This window comes from Botrytis porri (genome assembly GCF_014898465.1).
Source record: "Botrytis porri strain MUCL 3234 chromosome Unknown BPOR_005, whole genome shotgun sequence".
NCBI lineage: Eukaryota > Fungi > Ascomycota > Leotiomycetes > Helotiales > Sclerotiniaceae > Botrytis > Botrytis porri.
In genome coordinates this window covers 1,670,364-1,683,531 of record NW_024066079.1, presented here as the reverse complement: position 1 = coordinate 1,683,531, position 13,168 = coordinate 1,670,364, and the positions used below count along the sequence as shown (strand labels likewise).

The window sequence follows — 13,168 nt, the reverse complement described above, 5'->3', positions numbered from 1 at the left end:
GATATATTTTGTGAGTTGAATAGGGCAGAGGGTTGAGAGGGACATGGAATGGCATGCTGGAAAGATGGATGGAGAGTTTTTCGGTGGAGATGGTATGGTTGTTTGAATGTAAGTGCTAGATTAAGTTTTTCGTGTTTGAAGGGGATGTTGAGTTTATAGTATGAGAGGGATGGAAGGGGATGGAGGATAGTTGATAGTGTAGAGGGCTAGCGGTAGGTATTTTTTATAATGGAGATGAGAAGAGAAAGAGATGAGATGAGATGAGATGATAGAAAACATGATGGAATATTTTGTAGAGAATGAGGGGATTTCGTTATGTGTGCGCGTGTGTGTATTCCTCGAGGAATCACCTATTGGAAGGTTTACGGAAAATACTTTATTGAAGTTGTAAGAAGACAACCCAGGATGATAATTTTAATATCTCAGATACGCCATAAGCCCTTGCTTTTGGATATTTACATGGTCATCTCATCCTAACTAATGAGTTTGTTGTTGTTGTGTTCATTCGTCAGTTAAACTAGATATTCTGTAGGTTGTACTACATTTAGGCTGCACAAAAATTATCCACACCCGCAGGTAATCTGCAGGTAATCCGCCCTGCAGGTTACCCATTAGAGCTCCTACTCGTTCTATAGATTATCTATAAAAGCAAATAATTATTCGCTTTGTATAAGTAACCTATAGATTATTTGTAGATAATTTGTATATATAAATTCTATATAATATTAATATAATTCTATATATTCTGTATAATATTAGTATAAAGATTAATATAAAATATGAAGATTCATTTTTCGTTTAAATATAAAGCTATTCTTATATTTTTTTAGGTCTAAAAGTAATCTAAGTTTAGATTTAATAGATAATCTATAAATTATTTGTAAATAATTTATAGATATATAAGTAAACAGATTATTTATAAGTATATAGATATTTGTGGATAATTTGTAGATAATCCGTAGATTATTCGTCCAGATTTTTGAATTATTCGTTTTGCAGCGGGTAACCCGCGGATTATCTGTAGAGGTTATTATCCGCCTCGCGGGTACCTATTGCGCAGCCTAACTACATTTCAAGTAGAGCTTCTAATATAACAGGTTACGGAATAAATGAAAGGAATGGAAAGAAGAAGAGGTGAGAGTGAGAGATTCAGATAAAGTGACCTAGATAATGATAATATGGTAGAATAAAACTAGAAAATGTATTCTAGCTTGCGCATTTCGGATATGGTGATGACGAGAATGAGAATGGGAGTGACGGGATGGGATGTGGAGGATGTGTCAGTATTGAACAATGAGTTGAAGGGTAAAATTACTGGAGAGAGTGAGAGTGAGAGTGAGAGTGAGAGTGAGAGTGAGAGTGAGAGAGAGAGTGTGTGTGTGTGGTTATATAAGAAGCACAAAGAGCATAACACATCTCAGAGAAAATATGAGGTCTGGAGAAGAAAAAGGGGGCAAAGAAGGAACAAAAAGAAGCGAGGACGTAAGTACCTAGAATCACCAACGATCGGAAAAGCAGAAACAAAAATAGTGAACTAGAGAAACCATCAGTGAATAGAGAAGACGATCAAGACTAGGAAGTAATAATAAAAGAGAAGAAAGCTCCCATAAAGACCAAAAAGACGAAAGGGAGAAAATAGTTGATGTAGAATTCAAATAAGCATACAGTCAATCCTACTAATTCAAGATTTCAAATCCTAAGCGAATATATAGAAAAGATTTCCTCTCACATTCCTTACTTATTCCCCTATTCGAATCATCGGATAAAACACCCACTGTATAACTCTCACCTGACATCCGCTCCAAGTCTTGCATTTCCACAGAAAACTCAATCCAGAGACTGAGATTAGAAATCAAGATCCATACATACTAATATCACATCACCACTTCACACGAAAAAAAACAATTCTCTACACTCTCATGCAGACCTTCCTGACTTCTTCCTATGTATACATCTAGAATGAGTAGATAAATACACACCCTTACTCCACACACAACAGACTTCTATACATAAGTATATCTTATATACTCGATTATACACACAATGTCTTATTCTTACATCAACTCTCAGAATTTCCACACTACACAATCCACAAGAGACAGATTAGAGTACAGCTAAGGAACACTTACTATCTCATACTAGATATCTATACCCATCCAGATATATATCGCCGAACCTTCAAATCATTCACCCAAATAAAAACACAACATAGCATAAGTCAACTACCCCACTTTCCGACCACCCCCTGTTTCCGACCACCTAAAAAATTCATATTATCTACACTTAAAACTTTAATAACTCAATAACTATTGAACTTCAATGAAATCGCCTGTAGAATCACTTTCTATAGCACTAGAGCTATCATCTACCTCATCTTCACAATCTCCAGCTTCAATTTGTGTACGCCTTATAGCTCTAATCCCTGCGAACTTCGAATTTGGAGATACCACAACCTTTCGCCTTTTTCTAGGTAATGCTTCATCTAATTGATATTCTAGCTTTCTAATCTTATTCTCTGCCTCTAAGAGTTCATAATCCTTAGCATCGAATCCTTTTATAATCTTGCGAAATAGTAATCTTCGTGTTGGCAAATCGATCTCCTTCTCTTGAATCATTATATCTCTATATTTTCTGATATCGGCTCCTTTTTGAGGGGTTTTCCATTGAATAAACGATGAATATATATTCCATTGAAGAATAGGATCATCATCAGATTCAGGATTAAGTGATAAAACCTCTCTATTGCTATTTTCAAGCAAAAGTCGACTCATAAGAGGTTTAGCCATATTTTTGGGCCAAAGACCACTAGCTTGCCACCCAGACTTGATATTTTGAATAGTTAAACCTTCTATTCTAGCCTTCTGATAGCAAGAAAGGAAATTGCGCTTTCCAATTGGTGAGGAATCGGATAATAGACTTAATTTATTAAGTTCGATTCGATATGCACTTTTTAGGGGTGAGAACACAGATAAATCGAGTGGTTGTAGTACGTGTGACGTATGTGGTGGGAGAAATAAGAGATATATGTTGTTATTAAAGCATTCTAACATAAATGCTGTAGTTTCATGGCTTCCGTGTCCGTCCAAAATGAGGAGTCTTGAATTTTCCGGCTGAATAGGGGTAGTTTGAGGGATATAGATCTTTTTCAGCCATTCTAAAGCTGTAGCATCTGTAGTCCATCCATTTTCTGTAGCGGTAAAGTTCCAACCCTTGAATAGAGTCAAATCTGTTGGAAACCATTGTTGTTGAACTGATTTTCCCTTATATATTACAAGGGGAGTAATGCTTTTTCCATTGGCTGAAATGCATTCTATAAAAGAGGTCCAAATTCGAGATCCAGGTTGCTTTTTTTGAATAAATCTTCGATCAGTGCTTCCTACTACTAGTCCATTAAGACCCTGACCCTCCATTATACCTGCTTCATCCATATTCCATCTGTTGGCCGGCTTAATAGCCTTGATTTCAGGGATTGCGAGGTTCCGGAACCACTTCTTAATAATATCAGATGTAGCACCTGAAACTCGTGCAGAATCGATTTGATGTTGCTTCTTAGTTCCAATATTAGGATGCCTTCGAAAAAAGCTATGTATCCATTTCTTTCCAAGTGAGGGATCCTCCCCTCGTACAATAAGGAGGTGCTCTGCCATCTCTCTGATTTGACGATGTGTAGGGCTAGTACCAAGAGCTTCCTGTACTAATATCCATTCTGCTAGTCGATTCTCCTGAATTGGAGATAACTTTTGAAGTATTTGGGCGCCTTTTTGATGCGAAACTCCACCATATATTCGATCGTGAAGTGTGGTACGTGGAACACCATAATCCAAGCTAGCTCTTCGTATGCTTGCTCCATTTGTAATCGCTCTAAGAGCCTCTGCGATATCTTCTTCGGTATATCTATTCTTCATATCACAATTATAATAATATCAAAATTTCAAATCAATTGATTAAAGCATTGTTGAGTTATTCAAAGTATAAATTTTATAATTACTCAAAGCGGTGTGGTTTTTGAGGTGGTCGAAAAGAGGGGGTGGTCGGAAAGTGGGGTAGTTGACTTACCATCTCTCTCCATCAACATTCATCATTTTCAAAAGATTTTGTTTGATATTCGGAATTACTCAATAGGAGACTCTATCTATGAATTAATTACTTATCTACTCCTCGACTAGAGTAAATAATCCCCTATTGAGTCACTCCTATAATCCCGCTTAGATAGTACTCGTAACATATCAATTTCGAAGTTCAATCTATTCCAAAAAAAGAAGGAACTGAAGTTCAAATAACATATGATTCCGATATCGAATTAATTATCAGTTCATGATTGATACACAGTTTGGGCTTTAGAATCTACAACCCTTAAAAATATGACTGAAATTTGAAATTCGATTTATTATATTTTAGTGTATTTTAAAGACTGCACCACCAAAGTTGCCCATCCATCTAATAATCAATTTCTCAATCGCTATTAATCAACCCTCCTCCAGACCACAATACCTCACTCCACCCCACCCCACCAATCTCAATCTCACACTCAAAAATCCCCTCCTTCTCCTCCTTCCAAATCCCCCAAACCAAAAAGTCAATCCTAATTATTTCCCATTCCATCCCCTCTCCCAAAAACTAAATCCTCAGCACCTCAAAAAACACTAAAAGTTATATGACCTACGCAGGGATCGAACCTGCAATCTCTTGATTCGTAGTCAAGCGCCTTGCCATTGGGCCAGCAGGCCTATTTCATCTGATGATGAGGAATAATTGTTGAGACAGGAATCAAATTCAATGTATATAACCAGTTAAAAATTTGTCAGAGGGGGAGGAGGGGTACTAGGTGGGGCGGGGTAGTTTGTTGGGCTGGCTCTACGTAGGAGAAAAAAAAAAGCCAGGTGTGACCACTTCTGAATACTTATAACGATCCAATTCTTTTCTTTCAATTTGAAATAAAATATATATTCTTATAAAGACCAATATAATTAGAAAACAAGAATTAATTTGATATCATTAGATTTATTTATTTTATTGGGAGTTGATTTATAGTTCGATTAATTGGAAGATTCTGATGAACATTTAAATGGTCAATTGGGGCCTGTTTTTTCTCCTACGAATAGGCTGGGTTCCCGGTGAGCGGGCGTGGTGTCTGTAAAATAAGTGTTTGCTTGTGAGTATGAGGGTTTGTTGTGGAGATGATGCTTAAATCATTATTGATACAAATGATTACTCTCCTCTTCGCGTGTTAGAGATATTTCAAGAGTATGATATACGATTATCTAGATAAATTCGAGTGATGAGATGGGGGTTTATTTGTCGATGTTATATGTGATATCTATGAGATTGTGCTGAATCTTGATTTTGCGTAGGAGGGAGTAAATTTGGGAAATGGAAAGACTTGCTAATTAGTATCAGACGAGAGGGAAAGGCAATTTGAGCTGTGTGATATTCATTATGAAATTCCATAGGGAGTGCTGACGGAAATGCAGTAGGTAAAAGGTTTCTCGATTCCTACTAATACTTCATGTGATTATTTCATTTAACGCATGAATATTAAAGGATCTTTGGCATCCGAAAACACACAGCATTGAAATGTCTTGAATCAAGACGTATTCGAAGATGTCGACCTCTCAAGTAAACGCAATATCATATCATATCATAATCAATATCATACATACATAGCAGCTATACAGCTACACAGCTTCAAAACCCCACCCATTGAGATTCTCATTCATCCCTTCTGCGCCAACCTTGGAATTTTTCATCAAAGATAATAATTTAACCAAACGCCAACCATAGTTGTACAAATTTCATTCCTTTTCAATTTGAATCGCAGTTAAAGACTTCCACCAGGCATCAATTTTGTTCCACTCTTTTTAATCTCTTCTTTCCTCTCTTGCATCTCTTGCATTAATTTGGCTTGTTCTTCTATCTTTCCACTACGCTTTTTGCGTGCGGCTTCTTCGGCTTCGACCCAGACTGTGGATGGAGATTAGTATGTTTCTTTGGATTGTCAAGTGTGTTGCAATTCGTGAAGCCCTCCATAATTCCCTCTCATAGAACTCTTCTTTGATCTATCTGGAAATCCTCTTCATCCTAATCCCATCTCTCTCCAGCTTCCCCTCCCTCCTAAAACAAACAACCTAGGATGTAAACTTACTCGGTCTATCAGTCTTACTATACTCCTTCAATCTTGCCACAAAGTTATCGAAATCCTCTTGTTTGCCCACTCGATTCTCCAAACTGCGCTTCTGTAACTCTGGATTATATTTCAGGAAGAGTTCTTCTTCGGTTGGAGAAACGTAATAGATCAGAGCTGGACCGCCGACACAACATGTTAAGCCGCTAATAATAAAGGGGTCAGCACCTGGCTCTTCTTTTGGAAAGGGGGACAATGGGGAATTGGAGGGAAGAAATCGAGAGTGAGAAAAAGGAAGGGATAGGAAGGGAAACATACGCAACAGCCATCTTGCCATACATTCGCCAGTTAGTAGGTTTTGGTGGCATAATTGCTTTCTTGTTAATTTCGATATATTATGATATCTTACGTGTGAAAAACAAAAATTTGGGTTGGCAATTGTAATATCTGATTTGTTTTGGGCGATGAAGTCAAAAGTTGATAATTTGATCAATGACATGATGATTTTCGGTTCAAAGCTGGGATCAGAGCTTGTTGTGGCTAGGTAGGTAGGTAGGTAGGTATGCTTTTCAACAGAGATTGTGGCTGTGGTGGCGTAGGGAGAGACAAATTGGAGAAGGGTGATTTCATAAGTCTTTAAGTTGATGTGATTGGATTGGATTATGGGTGAACTGACTGGGATGGGACAGAGAATGAGAAGAGCATGAACATGAACGTGAACATGAACGTGAACATGGCTGGATCATTCCTGATTATGAGGTTATATCATGGCATTGGAATGAAAGAGCATCATCAGAATCACCTAAAATCTCATTCAGCAAGCAGAGTAAGTACAGATCTATACCTACTTCATATATTTTACGGCTTCGACATAACGACGGCCGGCAGTCAAAGATAGTACGGAGTACGGTGATAAGTATCTACCTCGAAAAATGCCATAAATACCTGATACACCTCACGCATTGATATCTGTCTCTCTGCATTCATCAAGTTCGGATGGCCAAGACATCTAATTATGTACGTCGTAATGCCGTTACAGCATGACTCTCGATTCAAAGCCCAGATCCGTTCAAGCACATCAACCTGCCTGTTCTCTCCCTCAATTTCATTTATTCATCCATCTTGAATTGATGATTGATGATTGATAATTGATAATTGATGACGAAGAATTGAAGACACAAGCCCTTGGCCTCAGCTGAACTCAATAACATCACAAGATCCAAAATCTTTCATATCTTATGTAAACTTGGTCTCTCAACGCCATGTTTCTCATATTTTCCTCTGACACAGTGGATCGTATGAATCTCGTCGAGTAACCATCAACATGCTGGTTGTGATGCGACAACCAATCATTCTTCATTCGGACCTGACTCCAATTATGGCTGGTGGTGAGTGATGATGGGAAAGTCAAACCCCCTTGTCATATATGTAACGCGCGAGAAATGGTTCAAAGGGTTTCCAAGGTTAAGTTGCATGCATATGAATTATAGAACGATTGAATTAGATCAAACTTCCCTTTTCATAATGCTATGTATGTACGATGTATGTATGCGACCAGGTGACTGATGATACTATCAGATATCTTACCAAGGCACTATCCAAAGACTGCCTTTTCTCTCTCAACACCTGAGACGAACTTGTCTTTCGCATGAACATTGTCAACAACAGAAGAACCGACTAATAACTTTCTTCTTCTCTGCACCAACAACACCACGACATAACTTTGAAGTTTGATAGCCAGCCAAGAGCCCAAGAAGTCGGAATATCGGAATCTTCAAAGTTAGTTACTGAAAATAGACTCCATACATTTCAACGAGAACCAACCGCCGTTACCAACAACATTCAAGAAGCTTCTTAGTCGTGGTATTGTGGTTCCATTTCGCGACAGATAGGCGCAGCAACAGACGGCAAATAACCAAAGAATCAAAACCTCTCGCCAGCAAATTGCAATATCTGACCGAGATAACATCTCATAACCAAATATTATCACACACCTCTCGTATACCTGCGTGCTGCACTGCTGATTGATCCCATCCCATCCACCTTATTAGCGCCCCTACCCACCCCCCACTCCGCATTCTCTGAGACAACCACCCAAGCCCGACCAGCCGTCTTGAACATTGAAATCCCTCTTCGAAATTCACAACTAACTAATAACATTACGCATTCTTTTTGTATTTTTCCAACAAAGAAAGACCACAATACGACAGAGACCCTCACTCAAGTCTTCTCTTCTATCCTCTTTTACATACACAAGTACTGGTTTTGGTGCGAATAAATACCGAGACACTTCTCAAACTTGAGTTGCGTTGTGGAGTTATAACAACAATTCCTATCTGGAACGAAGTGAACCAATTCCCGAAACATTGATTGATCAACCCTTTACAACAGCGATAGTCTCAATCCTTACTATTTGCAGACCGCGTTTTCAAGCTCATTTAAATTCTGGATTACGAAACTATAGATTTCTCGAGGGACTGGTTTCCATGGATTGATCGTTGTAGTGTTATGACAATTTGTTAAGATTTTGCGCCAAAGAACACAAGGGCAAGGGGAATCGAAGTTGGACTCAGTAAGACGGAGAGACAGGAAGAGGAAATCATGACATATGATCAGGGATACCAGCAACAGTCACAGAGACCATATAATGGACGAGCTGCTCAGAGACCGGGTCCAGCACAAGGATATCAACAAGCGCCCGCACAACAATATCCACCACAACCATATGATGACTATGGTCAAGGGGGTTATGGATATGAGAATTACGACAATGGATATGGACAAGATTACAATGCTGGATATCAGGATATGAATGGTGGAGGCAGAGGAAATGTGAATGGGGGTGGTTATGGAAATATGAATGGAGGGGGGAGAGGTGGTTATGCTCCAGATGCGCAGGGACGTGGAAGGGGGTATCCTCCAAACTCTACTGGAGGAGGGAGAGGTTATCCACCGAATCAAAATTATCCTCCACAGCAAGAACAGTTTGCGAATGGCAGAGGTGGGATGCCACCCAGAGGAGGTGGGCCTGCTCCAAATGGTAGAGGTGGACCGATGCAAAGACCTCCTCCAAATCGTGTTGGTCATGGAGGACCACAGGGAGGTGGATATCCTCCAAATAACGGTCCTGTGACTGGAAATGGTAGACCAATGGATGACCGTATGAGACCTGCACCAGGACGTGAGTAGAATAAAGCTATACCAAGTGAATGTTTTTGTTGACTTTATTTTAGAACAACGACCTCGGAAACCTTTAGTGACACCTCCTAAATCTCCAGAAGCTGGAACATCATCTTTTGATAGCCCTTTTCCTTCATTTCCAGGAGCAAAGAAGAAAACAGCAATGTCTACAGAACAGGAAATTACCAAAAGATTGGGCGCAATAGATATTTCGAGTCCTCCGCCAAAAAGACCCGGGACTGCTGGAAGTAGAGGAAGTCATGATAATTTTGGACCGAAGAGAGGTTTATCTACTGATGATTATGGTCGACCTTCAATGGACAGCCAAGGGAGTGCATCAAGAGGAGGATATCCATTTCAAGGGGTTCCCGATCAACGAAGAGGTCCACCACCAAGGAGCATGACTCAAGGTCCACCCAGACAAGATTTCCCAGAGAGAGGTGGTCCACCTCTAGGACAAGGATATGGCGGCGCACCTAGACAGAATGGTTATGGAGATCGTGGTTATGATCAATATGGAAACCCTATGTCACCAATTCGAGACCGAGAAAATTTTAGTCCTCCACAACGAAGTATGACTATACCAGATGATCCAGAACCCATGGGAAATGGTCCTCCAACTTCTTCAATTGAAGCTCCAGGGATGAGTGCACCATATAATGGGCCTATTGGACGTAGTATGCCTGTTAGACCCGCTACAGCTACCGGATCAAGACCACCACCACAAAGAACATACCCAGGCCAGCAATCTGTTCAATCACCTTCACCTCCACCTCCACCTCAACAACAATACCAGCAAGATCGTTATCAAGGTAATCCTTATGCTGACCACAATCCGGATGAAAGTTTTGGGCAGTTTTATGATGCATATTATGAAACTCCACCTCCACCACCTACACATAATCATACTGCGGAAATGCCAGATTTTGATGCGGCCCCACAGAAAATTCTACATCGAAGAGGTACCTCAATTGAAGCCCATATTCAGCCTGGAGCAGGTGGACCAGGGCTTGGATTTGATCCCATGGAAAGGAATGGCAACCTACGTCAAGTCAAACCTGTAAAATCTCAACCGGATTTCAGAGCTCAAGCCCAAGCTCAAACGGCAATTTTTGAAATGGCAGGGGATGCGCCACCAATTCCTAGCATGCCACAACAAGGTTATCAAGATGGCTGGGGACAACAAGACTCCCAATATAACCAATATCAAGGCATGCCGCAAGATCAAGTGTACGACCCATATCCTCCTCAAGCACCAAAGTTTCAACCACCGCCAAGAAGTATGTCTGCTGCCCCCGGAGCTGGTCGTGGAATGCCACAATCTGAATTTGGAGGATATCCGAATGGCCCTTCGCCCCAGAATAGCGGTTACCCTGGTCCACAGAATGGAGGCTTCCAGGGCGGTCGTCAAAATAGTTTACAAAAGCAAGGTGTCCCAGAAGGTGGTTTACCTCCTCATGCTCCTCCAGTTCGGGCTGGCCTAATACCTAACTCTTTCGCTCAACAACAACAAAATATTAAACCACCACCGATGCGCAATTATGGCGGCTTTAATCCTCCACCTCAATCAAATACTCCGATACCTGTACCCAATGGTTCCTCCCCTGCAGGTCCTACTCCAACAAAGGCTCCCGCACAACCAGTAACTCAAGCTGAGCTAGATCGTTTGAGACTGAAGTATAAGAATGGTAATCCGAACGATCACGAGACTCCTCTACTTTTCGTAAAGAAATTGGTCGAGGCTTCGGATGTTTTAGTTGCTCCTCTTGCTGATCAACGAGCACGCAATAAAGCAAGAGAGAAGTATGTATTTGAAGCTACCAAAGTCCTCAAGAAATTGAGAGACGCTCAAAATCCAGACGCGATGTTCTATTTTGCAGATTGTTACGGTCGTGGTGCTCTGGGGCTTGAAGTCAATGAAAAGGAAGCATTTACCCTCTACCAATCTGCCGCAAAGCTTAACCATCCACAAGCTGCATACAGAACTGCAGTTTGTTGTGAGCTTGGCAACGAGGAGGGAGGCGGTACTCGTAAAGATCCTCTCAAAGCTATTCAATGGTACAAACGCGCTGCTACTCTTGGAGACACCCCTGCCATGTATAAAATGGGTATGATTCAACTGAAAGGACTTCTTGGTCAACCTATCAACCCCGGCGAAGCCGTTGTTTGGCTCAAACGAGCTGCTGAACGCGCAGATCCTGAAAACCCCCACGCTTTGCACGAATTAGGTCTCCTATACGAAGCACCACAAGGTCAAAATACATCTCTCGTTCGCGATGAAGCATATGCCTTTCAGCTTTTCCAAGAAGCGGCCAATCTCGGTTATAAATTCTCACAATACCGCCTGGGCCAAGCTTTCGAGTATGGTCAATTCAATTGCCCAATCGATGCTAGACAGTCTATTCTTTGGTATTCGAAAGCAGCAGTTCAGGAGGAACATCAAAGTGAATTGGCACTTAGTGGTTGGTATTTGACGGGTCATGAAAACATCTTGCAACAAAGTGATACGGAGGCCTACCTGTGGGCGAGAAAGGCGGCAATGGCAAAATTGGCTAAGGCTGAATATGCTATGGGTTATTATTGTGAGGAGGGTATTGGTACGCCAAAGAGTATGGAAGATGCTAAGAGGTGGTATTGGAGAGCTGCTGGTAAGTTTTATTTATTTTCTGCTTCAATGCAGCTCCCTGTCTTTCTTTTCTTCTCTCTAGGATGATTCTTGAGAGTTAATGGCTGATAAATGATGTAGCGCAAAATTTCCCCAAGGCTCGTGAAAAGCTCGAAGAACTTAAAAGAAATGGTGGAAAGCAGAGTAACAAGGGCAGAGAAAGGATCTCGAGATCTAAGGGAGCTAATCAGAAGAATAACGAGGAATGTTCTGTTATGTAGACGGAAATATTTTCTCTTTCTATTTAGTTGGAGGTTGGAAGAGTGCGATGGGTAAACATGGAGAGGATGACAGAAATGGCTGATTCTCAGAAGAGAGATGAAATATGAGAATGGATGAGGATGATAACACGGACGAGGGAACGAAACAGCGGACTATTGATATCAAGATTTTGGCATGGCAATTGGAGCATATTTGGATGGATATCAAAATGATTAGAGAGATGGGAAATTTTGGGCGTTGGATATCTTTGCAATGGAATGGACGGATGGTTAAGGGCAAGATGATGCATGCATCTGACTAGAGTACTAGATGGATGGATATATATGTGTATTTTGCTGGCTCTGCGTGGGATATGGAAGTGTAGTGGAAGGGCAGGTGAAGAAAGTGTATTTAGTGTGGAGGGGGAGGGAAGAGAGGAAGAAAGATAGGAGTAGAGGTCAAATGTACAAATGTGCAGTATCATGATAAGAAATGAAATCAATCAATTAAAAACTATACAATCATAAAATCATATAATCATGACAGAAGCCTTACTCGAGTAGTGACAAAGTCACGTTTGTAGTAACCATCTAGGCGGTTTGCAGCGTAAACCATTACTCAGTATGCTTGCGAGCTTGGCTTCATATGGGTAGCCTTCGCTAAACGAATGGTACTGTAATTGGAAGCTGAGATGAAGTGGAATAGACAAGCGACTTTTCCTCGCCAATTCATACTGTAGTTCTCGTCACAACCCCTTCCCCCTACACCATTTCAACACAGCACAAAACAGCAAGAATACAAACTATAAAATCACAAGAAAAGAAAGAAAGAATTTTCGAATTGGTGAGACTTGGGTAGGTATAGTAGTGTACAGTTCCACCTCTCCTCTCCTCTCCACTTCCATCCTTCACACTCATCCTAGCTAAAGCTACCTATGATGAATTACCAACCAATTCATCGAAATTTAACTTGGCCCCTTTCGTATACCTCTCCGTGTAGAT

The 13,168-nt window shown here is 40.7% G+C and overlaps 3 protein-coding genes across 3 annotated transcripts; 1 reads left to right on the top strand and 2 right to left on the bottom strand.

The window, feature by feature from the left end:
* Nucleotides 1-2,306: 2,306 nt before the first annotated feature.
* Nucleotides 2,307-3,905, bottom strand: EAF01_004188 (uncharacterized protein; the record flags this gene model as incomplete). The annotated part of the gene is made up of 1 exon (XM_038912442.1): nucleotides 2,307-3,905. The coding sequence occupies one exon, from the start codon at nucleotides 3,903-3,905 to the stop codon at nucleotides 2,307-2,309; it is 1,599 nt and encodes a 532-aa protein (XP_038772126.1).
* Nucleotides 3,906-5,818: 1,913 nt separating this feature from the next.
* Nucleotides 5,819-6,489, bottom strand: EAF01_004187 (uncharacterized protein; the record flags this gene model as incomplete). Its single annotated transcript, XM_038912441.1, has 3 exons — nucleotides 5,819-5,961; nucleotides 6,143-6,327; nucleotides 6,440-6,489. The coding sequence occupies 3 exons, from the start codon at nucleotides 6,487-6,489 to the stop codon at nucleotides 5,819-5,821; spliced, it is 378 nt and encodes a 125-aa protein (XP_038772125.1).
* A 2,233-nt stretch (nucleotides 6,490-8,722) lies between these two features.
* EAF01_004186 (uncharacterized protein) lies at nucleotides 8,723-12,187 on the top strand (the record flags this gene model as incomplete). Its single annotated transcript, XM_038912440.1, has 3 exons — nucleotides 8,723-9,302; nucleotides 9,355-11,949; nucleotides 12,048-12,187. 3 exons carry the CDS (start codon nucleotides 8,723-8,725, stop codon nucleotides 12,185-12,187), a joined length of 3,315 nt encoding a protein of 1,104 aa, XP_038772124.1.
* Between the last annotated feature and the right edge of the window lie 981 nt (nucleotides 12,188-13,168).